This window comes from Macrotis lagotis, chromosome 5 (genome assembly GCF_037893015.1).
Source record: "Macrotis lagotis isolate mMagLag1 chromosome 5, bilby.v1.9.chrom.fasta, whole genome shotgun sequence".
NCBI classification, from domain to species: Eukaryota; Metazoa; Chordata; class Mammalia; order Peramelemorphia; family Peramelidae; genus Macrotis; species Macrotis lagotis.
The window spans coordinates 165806163-165822855 of record NC_133662.1 but is presented as its reverse complement, the minus strand read 5'-3'; the positions used below and the strand labels follow the sequence as shown (position 1 = coordinate 165822855).

The following is a 16693-nucleotide window of genomic DNA, read 5'->3' as shown; positions in this document are numbered from 1 at the left end:
TGCAAAAACTAAACATAAATAAATAAAAATAAAAAGTTTTGAACGTATTTCCCTGCATACTTTTTTTTAGAATAAATAATATATATCTACATGGTTCAAAGTTTAGTTTGTTGTAATACTTGGTTGTAATAGTTATCATGGCTGAAAAAGATATCTTAAAAAGATACACAGCTCCTTATGGAAGAAGCATTATAATGGCTATACCGTCATGATGTTCATTTTTTTCAATCCCAATTATGCAAGGTTTTTTAATATAATTTGGCCAATAATTTTCCATCTTCTATAATGTCACGTGTGGTTCAGCTCTCAAAATTAAAGATCTTGTATTTTTATATTTTTAAAAAATGAATTCAGACCCACCAAAACTTTTTATTTTGAAAGATTTAAACAAGTTTTAAAATTCTAATTCCCAATTTTTAATTGTGAAGAAGAAAGGTTTTACAGGTGACATGCTCACATCATTTTTGGCAAAATAATGATGAAAACATTTTCGAACATCTGTATTCAAAAATGTTCTCTTGATAGCATTTTTGAAAGAAAGAACAATCACTTTCTCATTATGAAAACATTACTTTTGTCTGGGATCCAAGGTATATGCAGAATGTATGTAGAAGACCAAAAGCTATTCCCTAATTATAAGTGGTCAAAGAATAAGAAGAACTGCTTATCTATATGAAAGAATATTCCAAATCACTAATAATGAAATCAAGAACAAGTTTTCACCTTAGACTCAGCAAATTGGGAATGATGAAAAATAATTACTGACCAGTGTTGGAATGAATGTTAAAAAAACAGGTTTGTACACCACTGGTAGAGTTGGGAATCGGTTCATCCATTGTAAAAAGCAATTTGGAATAAGGGTTTGACAATAATTAAAATGACTTTATCCTTTGAGCTAGAGATCTCATAATTAGCAAGTACCTTAACAAAGTCAAAGATAGGAGGGAAAGTCAAATATTCAGCAAACACTACATAAACAGACTCAACATATTTGTTACTTTTGCTTTTTATTCTTTGTCATAAATGATAGCTCTCTACTTAGTGGAGGTTAGAAGAAAATTTTGAGAAATAAAGGTATCATAAAAATATGAATAAAAAAATTTAAATGTCACCTTACCTTGAAACTATAGATTGCGTTTTATTTATATGCTGGAGGAAGGGTGTGTTTGTGTATACAGTTATCCCTTCCACATCACAACTCTTCCTTTCACAGTTTTGATATATCTCTGGCTTGCGTAAGAAGTTAAATGGGATTTTGTTGGGAGTTTACATGTGAAGACCAGTAGAAAACAGAGTCTGTGATCAAATACTTAACCCAAATTTTACAATAAGGTACTCTAAATACTATATAAAAGAAAAATAAAAAATTCAGGCTTCTTTTCTGGTACAAAGAAAAGATCAAAAAATTTTACCCAGACGTTCTAGATGGCAGGGGCACTAATCCCCTAAGCCCCATGATGTGGAAGGGATAACTTTGTTTGTCTGTGTGTGTGTGTGTGTGTGTGTGTGTGTGTACACACACAGAGCCATATATAAGCAGCATATTCCTGACTACCATTTATTATCATAAAAAAGATTGACAAATTTGTGATACTTTGTTTTTTTTTTGTAAAGGAAAAAATAATATCTTTAAGTTGCATATAACCTTTAAATATTTTGACAGGATATAACCCAGACCTTTGTGTGAAGAAAATTGTTGTTTAGTCCTTTTTGGGGGGGAAAGATTTTTGAAGTATTTTTTGTTTGTTTTGATAGCATTTGCCAAAGGAATACTTGAGTACAGAACTCTGCATCTCCTCAATTTTTTTTTAATATATATCTTTTTTTGTACCTTCTTTCGTTAATTTTAAATTCAAATATTTGTACATGGGAGATAGAATCTTATTTTTGAGACATAACAGAAGAAGTTTGACTGGACTATTAAACTACAAAAAGGAGAGTAATGTTTTTATAAGTCTAAAAAATACATTAGAACCAGATTGTGAAAAGCTTTGAAAGCATTTATATTTGATCCTAATGATAATGGAGAGCCACTAGGGGATTGACATGATCAGGCCTGTACTTCAGGAAAAGGTAGCTATGGTGGAGGATGGATCCAAGAGGGAAAAAACTTATGACTTAGGAGGCTATTAAAATAGTGCAGGTGGGCCTAAAGTAGTACTGAAGGTCTGAACTAAGGTGGTGGCCTTATAAGTAGGGGAAGAGGACAAAAGTAGAATGTTTTAAAGATGTATGGGAGAGGGGTGGCTAGGTGGTGCAATGGATAGAGCACCAACCCTGGAGTCAGGAGTACCTGAGTTCAAATCCAATCTCAGACACTTAATAATTACCTAGCTGTGTGGCCTTGAGCAAGCCACTTAACCCCATTGCCTTGCAAAAAAAAAACTAAAAAAAAATGTATGGGAGAGTTAAAGTGAGGAATTGACAATGACACCAAGTTTTCAAATCTTAATGAGTGGAAGGATACTGTTATATCCTCAAAAGAAATGATGAAGTTTGGAAGAGGGATAGGTTTGAGGAAGAGCGTCAGTTTAGTTCATAATCCAGTCTATACCTGCTAACTATGTAACATTGAAAACAAAAGGGTTACACTCTGATTCACTGGCCTAGAGCCAAGAGCCAGCTTGAAAGAGGATGAGGACAGCTTCTGTGTAACTAAGTGCTTGAATCTCAATTTATGTCTGCTGAGATACTAACCTCTGGTACAAAAGGTGAAATCTTGTACAGTGGTGGGAAAGAAGAGAGTGGCAAAGTGTTAGACAATAAAAATTGAAGTTGGTAAAAATTAGGTATTTTTACAGAGAAGAATTGTAAGTCATTTCTCTACCCTCTAATTGTTGAACGTGGGTCATCCCCTTTTTCCTTTATCTTTGTTTTGCTTATTTCAATATGCATTGATTCCTACAAATTTCCTATATTTCTCATTTTATTAGTTGAAATTTTATTTTTCCAATTACATGCAAAGGTAGTTTTCAACATTCATCCATTTGTAATTTTATGAGTTCCGTATTTTTTTCTCATGCTCCCCATGGCAGTGAAACTCTGGTAAAAATTGTATGTATACAGTCATGTTTACCCATATTTCTCTTAAATCTTTTTTGTTTCATTACATTTAGAGCCAGAAGGGGACTTAGAGATCATCTTTTTCTCATTCATTTTATAATTGAAGAAACTGGGGTCCAGAGAAATTAAGTGACTTGCACTAGTGCAGATAGTACTCAACAGAAACAGGATTTGAACTCAGGTCTACAAACTTTGAAAGCAGTACTCCTTCCACTATAATGATGCCTCTATTCACTGCTCATTCCCCAACTGATTAGCACCTACTTTATTTCCTTTTTTTGCTACCATAAAAGCACCACAGGTTTTCAAGCAAAAACTGAATGACCAAATTCTTCTTTGAGTCAAGGCTGAACAATTAAGATCCCTAAAATAAAATTGAGATTCTGTGATTAGTACTTTCCAGGTTAATCTAGGGCAAAAAAAGGGAAAGTGCTTTAGAACCATCATAGAATATTAGACCAAGAACAGACCTTAAAGATTTTAGTTTAGGCTGGCCTTTGACCCTGCTCATCAGTAGAAATTATGCTCCCTCCTATCTTTAATAGTTATCTCCTAAAATCCATGTATAGTAGCAACATATCAATCCACATCCTCTTTGGCCTCTGCAACATCTAACACCATTATAATTTACATTCTTCTTTTTTTTCCCTTTATTTTTTCAAATTGTATATAAACATAGTTTTCAACATTCATTTTTGTTAAATTTCCCCCCACCCCCAAGCTAACAAGTAATCTCATATAGGTTATACATCAGGTTATACATATTTTAGTCAGGCCATAAAAAAGAATCGGAACAAAAAGGGGAAAATCACAAGAAAGAAAAAACAAATTTTTAAAAGTGAAAATAGAATGCTTTGATCTACATGCAGACTCCTGGAAGTGAGTGGTATTTTTCCATCATAAAGCTTTCAGAATTGTCTTTGATTCCTATATTTCTGAGAAAAGTTAAAGATCTGTCATTGTTTATCCTCAACATTGTTGCTGTTACTGTGTAGTGTTCTGGTTCACTTCCCTTCACTCAGCATCAGTTCATGTGAGTCTTTCCAAGTTTTTCTGAAATCTTGCTTATTTATCATTTCCTTTTTATGATCTCCTTGGTAGATCTAGAACTAGTAATGGTATTGCTGGATCAAAAAATATGCAGTTTTATAGTCCTTTGGATGTAATTCCAACTTACTCTCCAGAATTGTTGAATCAGTCACAATTCCACCAATGCATTAGTGTCTTACTTTTCTCACATCCCCTCCAACATTGATCATTTCTCTTTCCTGTCATGTAGCCAATCTGATAAGTATGGGGTGGAACCTCAGAGTTGTTTTAATTTGCATTTCTCTAATAATGATTTTAGAGCAGTTTTTCATATGACTTTGAATAATTTTAATTTCTTCCTCTGAAAACTGCCTGTTCATATCCTTTGATATGAATCAATTGAATTGGGGAATGACTTGTATTCTTATAAATTTGACTCAGTTCTCTGTGTATTTTAGAAATGGAGTCTCTATCAGAAATACTGATTGTAAAAATTGTTTCTAGCTTTCTGCCTTCCCTCTAATCTTGGTTGCATTGGTTTTGTTTGTGTAAAATTTTTCAATTTAATATAATCAAATTTATCCATTTTGCGCTTCTAATATTCTCTATCTCTTCTTTGGTCATAAATTCTTCTCTCCATAGATCTGATAGTAATTCCTTGCTCTTCTAATTGGTTTATTGTATTACCCGTTATATCTAAATAATGTACCCATTTCAACCTTATCTTGGTGTATAAGGTGTGAGATATTGGTCTATACCTATTTTCGGCCATACTATTTTCTAATTTCCGCAGCAGTTTTTGTCAAGTAGTAAGTTTTTATCTCAGAAGCTGGGGTCTTTGGTTTTTATCAAATAGTTAATCATTATAGTTATTTACTACTTGTCTTGTGAACCCAATCTATTCCACTGATCCACTACTATTATTTCTTAGCCAGTACCAAATTTTGATAAATTCTACTTTATAATATAGTTTTAGACTTGGTATTTCTAGACTACCTTCCTTTGCATTTTTTTCATTAAATCCCTTGATATTCTTAATCTTTTGTTCTTTCAGATAAATTTCATCATTTTTCTTACTCTATAAAATAATTTTTTTAGTAATTTTATTGGTACAATTAAGTAGATTAATTTAGCTAGAATTGTCATTTTCATCATTATTAGCTTGGCCTACCCAGGAGCAATTGATATTGTTCTAGTTGTTTAGATCTGATTTTATTTGTGTGGAAAGTTTTTTGTTATTCATTTCCATTCATTCAATTCCACTTTGTTCTTAATTAAGACTCTTTCTTCCCTTGACTTCATTAATACTGCTCTCTCTCCTAATTTCTCTTCCCACCTCTGAAACCACTCCTCTTAGTCTCTTCCTTCCTCTACTTTCTTTTTATTATCTCACACAAGTTTCTCCCCCACCCCATTATGGTCATCCTCCAAGTCTTGTTCTTGGTCTCTCTCTCCTTTGGCAGTTTTATCAATTGTCATAGCTTCAATTATTATATCACGTAGATTACACCCAAATCTCCAACCCCCCCCCCCCACTGACTCAGTTCCTCAGAGTTCTAATCTCCTATTAGTAGTACCTAATCAGCATATCTGATGCTGAACTTCTCATCCTTCCTTCAAAACTTGCTCTTCCTAACATTACTACATCCTGTTTATGGCTAATGCATGCTTGACTTCTCTAATTTCCTTCTCCTCTCACTTCCAGCTAGTTTTTAAGTCCTATTAGTTGTACCTCTGAAATTTCTCTTCCATTCCCATCCTTTCCTCCTCCTCATTTCTACCCTTGTTGCCACCATTCTAGTAAGATCTGTATCACTTCTCCACTGGTCTCCCCCAACTCCAGTTCCTTACCTCTAATCCATCTTCACTTCATGAACATACTGAATTTCCTAATACAGTTAGGTTGCTCCCTCTTCCAAAAACTTACACTGGCCAAGACAGTGTACTACAAATGAGTAGTTGGTTTTTTTTATTTTTTAAGGTTTTTTTGCTAGGCAGTGGGATTAAGTGGCTTGCCCAAGGCCACACAGCTATGTAATTATTAAGTGTCTGAGACTGGATTTGAACCCAAGTACTCCTGACTCCAGGGCCTGTGCTTTATCCACTGCGCCACCTAGCCGACCCTTACAAATGAGTAGTTTTACTACTAATTTTTAAAACTGTGTGATCTTGATCATTATATCCTAGCCTATGAATAAAAGTTTCCTTAATTCTCTCTTCAAAGTTGTTCCCAACATTATATAACTTTTCTAATTTGATTCCATAATTCTCCCTTCCATACACTCTACAGGATAGCCAGATTGGATCATGTTCTTCCTCCATTTTGTCCTGCCTTTTTGTTCCTTATGTTTGAAGGACTGTCTCCATCTTCCCCATCTATTGACATACTTTGATTTCAGGGTCCTGCTGGAAATGGCAGAGCATATTTGTACTGCACTTTAAAAACTGTAAAGTTCTCTGAGCTAATGTTACTAATAATAAGTCATCTTACTTCCTTTAATCTAAGATCACTCTAACCTTGTGAAGATAGTCAATTATTTTCCACATTTTTTGTATATGTCTCATCACTGCTAAATTGTCCAATTCGATGCTGATGAAATGTTTCATTTAGTCATCTTTGTATCCCCCCCATTGCCTACTACATGCCTTGAACATAATAGATGCACAGCAGATGTTTTAAATGTTTTTGAAATTGTTTGTTCCTTTCACTTTTTAGCTGAAAATGTGACACAAAGAAATAGATTTGCTCAAGGCTTTAATAATTAGTATAATTGATTATTAATAGAATAATCAGATCAATGAGAGAATCCAGATACCCTGGTTCCCATATTAGTAATTTTTTAAATTCATCAAATATTTATAATAAATAATTATCAAATACTTCTATTTACAAAATGCTAACTCTTCTCCTAGAACCCTCCTTTATAATGAAAAAGGAATACAACTGTTGAACAAAACTGTCCAATACAGCACCCTGACTTTGAAACATTTGGCACCTGCGTTCCAGCATCAATCATCCAATCAGCTATTATTTATCAGTAAATTTGTTCTGAGTTCTGTTGTCTTTAGTGATCTTTCTACCACTCCTTGCATATATTCAGTAAAGTAAGTTCATCCCTTGGTTTCATTCTTTAGCTGACAAAGACTTGTTTCTCCTTCAAAAATAAAAATGCAAAAGAATCTGGTTACAATGAATATCAAAGGAAGTTGTAAAAAAGAAGAGAAACTATACTTCTAACAGATGGAAAACATACACTACACATGTATCTTAATAAGGATGTTTCAGCCAGCCACTGCTTTATGCTCTACATAAAGCCTGGTTCCTGGATGTTGGAATGACAGAGTACCCCCCCATTTGGTTATGCCATAAGAACAATTATGCCTATATGAGATACTTTTTTTATTGAATAAGTCATATAAAGCCTGAGATTTTTCTTTGTTAAAAATAAAATCTCAATTATTCATTCCCATTTCCATGCTATTATTCATAAGAATAATCATGTTTCCTTTTTGTTTTTCATTTCTTCCTTTCACTTGACTTTTATACTTCTATAAGTTACCTTCCCATATTTCTGTCTATTTATATTTTTCCCTTTTTCATTTGCTGCTCTCTTTGGAAATTTTTCCAAACTGGAAACCTGAAATATCTGTTTAGCCTTTTGAAAGGAAAGCAATTAATAATTAGATCCTTGACTGTATTCTTGCAGTCTCATTTTTCTATTATAAATGTTTACCAGAGTCTACTTTGAGCCAGAGGGCAGGATTAGACCCAAAGCATACATTTTATGAAATCAGATTTAAAGATACATATTCATTGAAAGCTTGACCCTAAAAACTTTTCACATACTTAAACTGAAGTTGAAACATTTTATTACTTCTTGATACCTTCATTGGGAATGGACCAGTTTGTTATAATACTGAGAGCTGTTATAACACTGAGAACTATATTGTTATGTATGGTAGCTAAACATGTAGGTAATTGATCGTATTGTAGTACAAGTTGAAAATTTTTAAATTATCTTTAGGTTTCTTATTAAAATTCAACAAAACCTACCATCTTGTGCTATACATTTATCAGTTTCTGAACATGTAAAAATTTTCATCAACAACTGCTCAGTGATTTAAAGGATTGCATTTATAATCCTTCCATTGAGATCATGAATGAAAATTTTGATGTGACCCCCATAAGGAAAAGTTTAATGGAGAAAGATCAGTTGACCAAGGTGGCCAAGCAAAAGGTCTTCTTTTAGGGTGGCTAGGTGGTGCAGTGAATAGAACACCGACCTTGGAGTCAAGAGTACCTGGGTTCAAATCCGACCTCAGACACTTAATAATTAACTAGCCGTGTGGCCTTGGGCAAGCCACTTAACCCCATTGCCTTGAAAAATCTAAAAAAAAAAAAGACTTCTTTTACTGATCCACCTGTCTGAGAAAGGGTCATCCAGAAAATTAAATTTTAAAAATGTTTAAGAATTATTCAAAATTCACAAACTAAATAAGCATAAAAGAAATTGAAGTAATTAAACTTTCAAAAAATGTTTTGCAAGTATAGCCATTGTATGTTTGGAACTTACTAAAATTTTAAAAAGGACACTACAACTTTAAGGACCCCCTGTATTTCCGGTTTGGTCAGTTATTGGTAATGGAAGGACTTGTACTCAGAACATTTGTGTCAATCTGTAAAGTATATCTGTTTAAGGCAAATTCTTACCTGATTGTTGAGCAAATGTTAAAGCAATGTTCTCTAAATTGTAACCAAGGACATATGCTTCCTAGCAAAACCTTCATAATCATCTCCCATCTCTTTTGCTTCCCCCTGTCCCAAACTTGTTTACCTCTGCCATTTACCTTCATTACCATTTTTACAGATGTTAATGGATGTAGGTCCTGGGAAAATCTTAATAAAAGACACCAACTACTATTTCCGTCATTCCATGTTTTTTTTTTCAGTCACTTAAAATATTTTCTTCTAACCCATCATTAAGTCACATTTGTTCATGTCTAAATTGGCCAAGGTATGTTTGAATAGAAATAGAGCCCCAAATTGATTAAGGACTGCTATTTATATTGTAGACCTTTAGAAAAAGAGTTAATTTGACACTAAAAATGAAAGGGAGAAGGAAAAACCCCCAGCAAAAATGGTAGCTTATCTACTACTACCAACATATTAAAATTAGGAGTTTGGTTGCCCTTGGTTTCTGACTTGAGTAAGAAAGGGATTCATGGGAGTAAGTTTTGAGGAGGAATGTCTTAGTGATAGAGTTCACCAGTAGGGAACAAGAAAGCAAGAATTTGGGAGAGGTGGGAGAACTTGTTTGGCCATGGACAAAGCAGTATAGGTGAAAAATATTAATTTAAATGAACACACTTTAAAGTCAGTTGTACATGCCCCAATGGTAGAATGTTTCTCTTGTTTGTAAATAAAATGAAAAGTATATATTTGAAGTATTGTTACTGTTGTAAATGCAAAATGATTAATAACTCTGAAGATACATGTTAATTTGGAAATCACCTTTCTAAAGGAAAATTGTTTGCTTTGCAGATTTTAAAAAATGGATTTGGCCAACCATGGACTTATTCTGCTGCAACAGTTAAACGCTCAGCGGGAGTTTGGTTTCCTGTGTGACTGCACAGTTGCCATTGGTGATGTTTACTTCAAGGCACACAAATCAGTCCTTGCTTCTTTCTCCAATTACTTTAAGATGTTGTTTGTCCATCAGACCAGGTAAAGAAATGGTTGATAATGAATATAACTATAAACTTCTAACATCTGCTACTCTGTGTTGTCTAGTTCATAAATTTCCTTCTTAATTTATGTCTCATTCAGCCTGGATCTTAATAGCTGTTTCATACTTGCTTTTTGAAACCATTACTTTACTCTGCTTCAATATCTTGACCACCTTGAGTGACCATTGTGCTATTTTCCAATTCTGGATAGCTTCTGTTATATGTTTTCTCTGCTTCCATCCTTAGTTTGCAGAGCACTTTCTATATTAAAAACTCTTGGGGGCGGAGCCAAGATGGCGACAAGAAGGGATCCAGTCTTAGGCGCTCTCTGATAAAACTTGAAACTAAGGACTCTAACTAAACTTTTGAGAGACAGAACCCAGAAAGGGACCCAGTGATGCAGTTCTCCTACTCAAGGTAACCTGGAAAAGAGCAGAAAGGCTCTGCTTCCCGGGGTCAGAGGGGCAGCCCGCCAGAGCGAAAGAACTTCAGCCTCCCAGAGGCAGCCCCAGAGCTCTGAGAGCCGTGGCTCACAGCAGCAGGGGAATCTCCTGAGCTGAACCCCGGGAGCACCGGGTACAAAGTGAGGGAACAGTGGGGGACCTCTGCCAGAGTGAGCATGTGGAGTGCAGCCCTCAGGACACACAGCCAGCAGCTTGGTCTTTCAGCTGCAGAGCTGGTAAGCAGGAGCCCCTAGGGCATGAGCCCATTGAGCTGAGGGAGGGGAGTGAAGAGAGAGAGAGACTGGTGAGCTCTGTCCTCTGCCCCTGGAACAGGACTCTGGGGCTCTGAACACATTCAGATCCTGATTGCAGTCTAGGTCCCCCCCCTTAGAACAGCAGGGCCGCCCCCACCTCAGCCCCATGGCAGAGGTGGGGCGCATATGGTCATTCACAGACCAGGAGGGAGAACAGAGCCTCACACACTGAGACCCTTGTGGGAGTGTCCCAAAAGCTCAGGAAGCACCCCCAAAACCAGGCCCAGGCTGCGAAAATGAGCAAGCAGAGAAACAAGAGGAAGACCATTGAGAAATATTTTGCATATGAACCCAAGAAGGATCAAAATACTCAGTCTGAAGATGAGGAAGTACAAGCTCCTTCATCTAAAGCCTCCAAGAAAAACAGAAATTGGGCTCAGGCTATGACAGAGTTCAAAAAAGACTTTGAAAATCAAATGAGGGAGTTGGAAGAAAAACTGGGAAAAGAAAGGAGAGAGATGCAGGAAAAACATGAAAATGAAGTCAGCAGCTTAGTCAAGGAAATCCAAAAAAATGCTGAAGAAAATAGCATGCTAAAAACCAGCTTAGGTCAAATGGATAAAACAGTTCAAAAAGTTATTGAGGAGAAGAATGCCTTAAAAAGCAAAATTGGCAAGAAGGAAAAAGACATAAGAAAACTCTCTGAGGAGAACAAATCCTTCAGACAAAGAATAGAATTCAGGGGGATTGATGAATTTACCAGGAATCAGGAATCAATACTTCAAAACCAAAAAAAATGAAAAATTAGAAGAGAATGTGAAATATCTCATTGAAAAAACAACTGATATGGAAAACAGACTTAGGAAAGATAATTTAAAAATTATTGGAATACCTGAAAGTCATGATCAGGAAAAGAGCCTTGACATCATTTTATTTCCCTGATATTCTAGAAGCAGAGGGCAAAATAGAAATGGAGAGAATCCACCGATCTCCCTGAGAAAGAGATCCCAAAAAACCAACCCCCAGGAATATTATAGCCAAGTTCCAGAACTCCCAAGTCAAAGAGAAAATATTACAAGCAGCCAGAAGGACACAGTTCATATATCGTGGAGCTGCAGTCAGGATCACACAGGACTTAGCAGCAGCTACATTGGATGGAAGCTTGTAGGGCTTGGAATACAATATACCAGAAGGCAAAAGAGCTTAGAATGCAGCCAAGAATGAACTACCCAGCAAGGCTGAATGTCCTCTTCCAGGGAAAAAAGATGGACTTTCAATGAACCAGGGGAATTTCAAAGGTTCCTTTTGGAATGGCCAGAGCTGAACAGAAGGTTTGCTCTTCAGATACAGGACTTAGGTGAAGCATGGAGATTGGAGGAGAGGGGGGAAATATGAGGGACTTAATGAGGATGAACTGCATGTATTCCTGCATAGAAAAATGACACTGATAATATTCATATGAACCTTCTCAGTTAATAGAGCAGGTAGAGAGAGCTTTTATAGTTGAAGCACAGGAGAAAGCTGAATTCGAAGATAAAATATGGTGTAAAAATGGAGTCAATAGAAAAAAAGGGAAATGTAATGGGAGAAAGAAAAAGGAGAAGGGGAATAGGCCAAGATATTTCATTTAATAAGATTTTTACAATGAGCTATTTCAATGATACGGAAGAGGGGAGGCAAGGGGGAATGAGGGAACCTTTGCTCTCATCAGAGGTGACTAGGAGAGGCAACAGCATATATACTCAATGGGGTATAGGCATCTGAAGTAAGAAGGAGGGGGGAGCAGGGGGGAAGGGGGAGGATGTGAATAAAGGGGGAGAGGATGGACCATGGGGGGAGAGTGGTCAGATAGAACACATTTTCTTTTTTACTTCTTGCAAGGGGCTGGGATTGGAAGGCCTGTCCAGGACCATGGGGCCAGGTGGATTCTGGGCCTAAGGGGTGGTATGGGGGCTCAGGGTTTCTTGGCCCCAGGACCAGGGATCTGTCTGCTGCACCACTCAGCGACCCTGCAGCAGAGTTAGAGTGAAAGGGGAGAGAAAATATAGTACGTGGTAGTGGAGAAATAAGAAAGGAGAGAATTGCAATCAGCAATGCCAATGTTGGAAAAATATGGAAGCAACTTTTGCGATGGACTTACCATTAAAAATGAGATCCACCCATGACAGAGTTGTTGGTGTTGGAACAAAGACTGAAGCACATTTTTTTTAATTATTATTGTTTGGGGGAGGGTGCAGGGCACAAATGGGGCTGGGTGGCCTGCCTGGAGCCATATAACAGGGTGACCTTTGGGTGTCTGAGGCTGGATTTGGACCCGGGTGCTCCTGGCTCAAGGGACAATGCTCTGTCTGCCACCCAGCTACCCCTACTATGATTACTATTTTATTTTATTTTGGCCCTTTTTTTTTTACTTCTTTTTGGTTTTTTCAGGGCAGTGGGGATCTGGTGGTTTGCATGTCACACGGCTGGGTGATTGTTGGGTCTACTGGGTTGGATGTGGGCTCGGGTGCTCGTAGCTCCAGGGCTGGTGCTTCGTCCATTGCGCCACCTGGCCATACCTACAATTATTACTATTATTTTTTTTAATTTTAATTTTTTTCTCTTCCCCTTTACTTTATCGCCCAAGCAAGTCTATATTCATGGGGGGAGGGGTATTTTGTTTACTCTTAAACAAGAATATTTTATTAATGGGAAAAAAAACATTTGTACAAAATGAGAATTTAAAAAAAAAAATAAAATAAATAAATAAATGCTTATCTACCACAAAAAAAAAAAAACTATGGACATAAGTCCTTAAAACTGTTGACAGATTCTATTATACTTTCTTACTATTTTATCTCAACTGGGCTTTTTACCATTCCTTGTGTCAAAGAAATATGTTAATTTACCATTTTCTACATTTTAGACACAAACCTACCAGAAACAATTTAATTAAATTTAATATTATTCTATATCCAGACAAACCTAGCTTAGAGAGGGGGAAATGTTTAAAGTAACATATTTTACCTAGGTTGTGAAATCTCTCTCTTCCCAAGATTTGAGGTAACATATAGGAATTTTTTAACTAGTATTTTTCCCAATTACATGTAAAGATAGTTTGAAACATTTATTTTTGTAAAACTTTTCTCCCTCCTACTTTTTCTTCTTCCCCCCCCCATGAAAAAAAGAGTTTCTGGTTAACATTCCAGAACAATAATCAATACTCAGTTTCTTACTTAATGTCTTCCCTCAAAGTTATCCTCCCAGTGATCAGTATCACAATCCTTCAGGCTCCAGGATACCATAACCAGATTATTACATGTTTCAACCTTATCTTCTACTTTTTAATCCATTTCCTTAAGAAAGGCCTTTTGACCTCATCCAAGGGCTTGGAATGGAAAGGGTAGGTGATTAAAAAAAAAAAAAGTCTGGAAAAGCTTTAAGGACAGAGAAATATTTTTTTCTTATTTAACTTACATGGTTTCTTCTGTAACTTTGCTTGGGATACTTCTTTTTCTTTCATTTCATTCTACTGGCTCATAATAATAAGTTATATTTAGATCTCACCTTTCCTAAAAGAAGTTTTCCTTTACGTTTCTACCCCTTGTACCACTGTCTTCTCTTTCCTTTCACTGACATACTTTTACAAAGAGATGTCTTCTCTTCCACCTCCATTTGCTTACTTTTTACCCTTCTTTTACAGTCTAATTTCTGCCTTGACTAGGATGAGGAGTACCTAATAACTGAGTTAGGACACCTGGATCCAGTTGGTCTTTTGCCACCAGCCAGGCTCTGTTGATCCTGAACAAATCATTTCAGTTCCCAAACCACCCTAAAATGACAAGGTTTCTCTTATCTATAATTTGTCCTAAGGCTTCCCCCAGTCAAAACCTCTCTGAATTGATGTTAATAAAACACTGTTTGTTGAAACTCCATCCTCCCTTTCCTTTTGTGATTTTCCGCTCTCATGGTTGTTCTACCCTTCCAGCTATTCCCTCTCTGTCTCCTTTGCTGGCCTTTCTTCCTTTATTCCTCTTACAAAGTATAAGTTTTCCTTAGGGTTCTGAACTTAACCTTCTTCACTGCTCAAATTCTCTTTCCAATCCTGTTCTCTTTAAAATCTCGATATAACTCTAATTGTCACAAATTTCTATCTGTATATCCCACTATCATCACATCACTTCATGCCAGATATCTTAGTCCCACCCATACCTTAAAATAATTCTTCAAAATAGCCAGCATATACTGATTAAGGATCAGTATTTAATTTCTACTTTTAATCTATTTCCTTAAAATCTATTTCCTAAAAAAAAAAAAAAATTGTCAACCAACTGGGGGAGGGAAGGGAAGGATAGGTGAAAGGAAAAACAAGTCTGGAAGAGCTTTTAGAACAGAGAAATATTATTTCTCATTTAACTTAGTTTTCTTTTTGGAAGAACTCACTTTTAATGCCTTAAACTTTAGTTTCCTTTTGATTTCTATTTGTTAATTTTAATCATTCTCCTAGTTAACCAAGCTCAGAATCTTTGAATTGTTTCTCACTTTCTTCTTCCTGGCATTTACCATTTCATTTCAAATATTATCAGAATGACCAGGAACATATTTATTCCATCCTTTGCTTTCCTAATAGCTTCATCAGAGTTCAGATTCTTATAATATTATAGATGAACTTCTGTAATGACTTGATTTGCATCTTCTTGTATGTTCTTCAAAACATTTTACATACTCCTACCAAATTAATCTTCCTAAAGTATTGATTGATCAGATTAGTCTTTTCTCCATAAGTTTCAATGTTCTCAATTGTTTACTAAATGAAACCAGTCCCTCTTAGCCTAGCATTTCACCCTCCATGAATTGATCCCAGCCTTTTTTACTATACACATACAGGCTGTTCCCTACTTCTTGACCTCTGAACATTTTTTTCATTTTCTCATCTCTGGTTTTGCTCCTCCTGTTACCAGAACCTGTAATGTCCATACTACCCAAACATACCTCAAGAAAAAATTTTTCAAGCCCTAACAAACCTATCTTAATACTCTTATTTTTTATATAGAGGCTTTTTTTGGTCACCTCAACAAAAAAATTAACTTCTCTCAACTCTTAACTTCCCTAAAATACCATTCTTATTTCACTTGATCACATTAGGCATTCTATTATACTTATCATTTATATTAGACCTCTGCCTCATGAAGTTAGCCGGGATTTCTTATACATCTTTTCATCACCCATACTTCCAAAAATAGTACCTTGCATATAGTTGACACTTAATGAATTAATGATAGAACAAATAGCTCTCAGTCTGATTTATTTTAACCTGAAATATTAAAAATGTATATTCTGTTATATGTATGTTTTATAGATAAAATTTATAAATATTAATGGAATATATTCAGTTAAGAATTAATGCACTGAATTAAGTTGTTGCTATAAACAACATGGATTATTATTTTGAATTTTTAATAATGGTATAAGATTGCATTTCAATTTATAGCAAGTCTAAAGAATACCTAAGGACTGATTGCTGGTAAAGCATTTAAACTATATAGGGTACTACATAAATACTCATTAAATATTATACTAGTATTCAAAATATTTATTTCAATAGTGTCATGGGTTTTTATATATCAGTTAGCCAAAAAGGTTCATTTGGACACACATCCAGAATTGTAGCTAATGCTTTTCCCACCTCTTCACAATTGTATTAGAAATCAGTGATAATCAAAAATCACAGAAATGTAAGATCAATGACTGCCTTAAAAACAAACAGTTCACCCCCCCAAAAAAAAAACCTACTTCATACTATAAATAGGAATAATTCACTAAATGTTTATTGATGAATTGTGAAAAGCTCTGAGATTGAAAATAGCACTTGGCTTCAAATTCACCTGATAGACTTAAGTCTTAATTTTACCACTAGATGTCTCTGGGCCTGTGTAAATGTTAAGGTTAACTTGCCCAGTGAGTGCCACCTTCATTTGGGGACTGTCAATAAGGCAACAAGAAACAAAAACCATATGTATATTAAGCATATCCTTCTGATAAAATCTAACATTTAGCAGTTTATAGTCAAGGAGAAAACTGAGGTAAAACCAGTAACTTCAAGGCTTTTTTCGAACCAAAGAATTTAAATGAGAATGGTGAGCTAAGGTCAGACCACAACTTAAAAACAAACTACAGACGGGTCTGCCTTTGGACTTT

At 35.6% G+C, this 16693-nt stretch overlaps 1 protein-coding gene across 2 annotated transcripts in view; it reads left to right on the top strand.

Moving 5' to 3' along the window:
* Positions 1–16693, top strand: part of ZBTB2 (zinc finger and BTB domain containing 2) — a 39554-nt gene that overhangs the window by 6187 nt on the left and 16674 nt on the right. For both annotated transcript variants that reach the window (XM_074187823.1, XM_074187824.1), the window contains exon 2: positions 9635–9817. In XM_074187823.1, the coding sequence (XP_074043924.1) occupies positions 9645–9817 (173 nt within the window). In that variant the 5' untranslated portion in view covers positions 9635–9644. The remainder of the gene's footprint in view (positions 1–9634; positions 9818–16693) is intronic.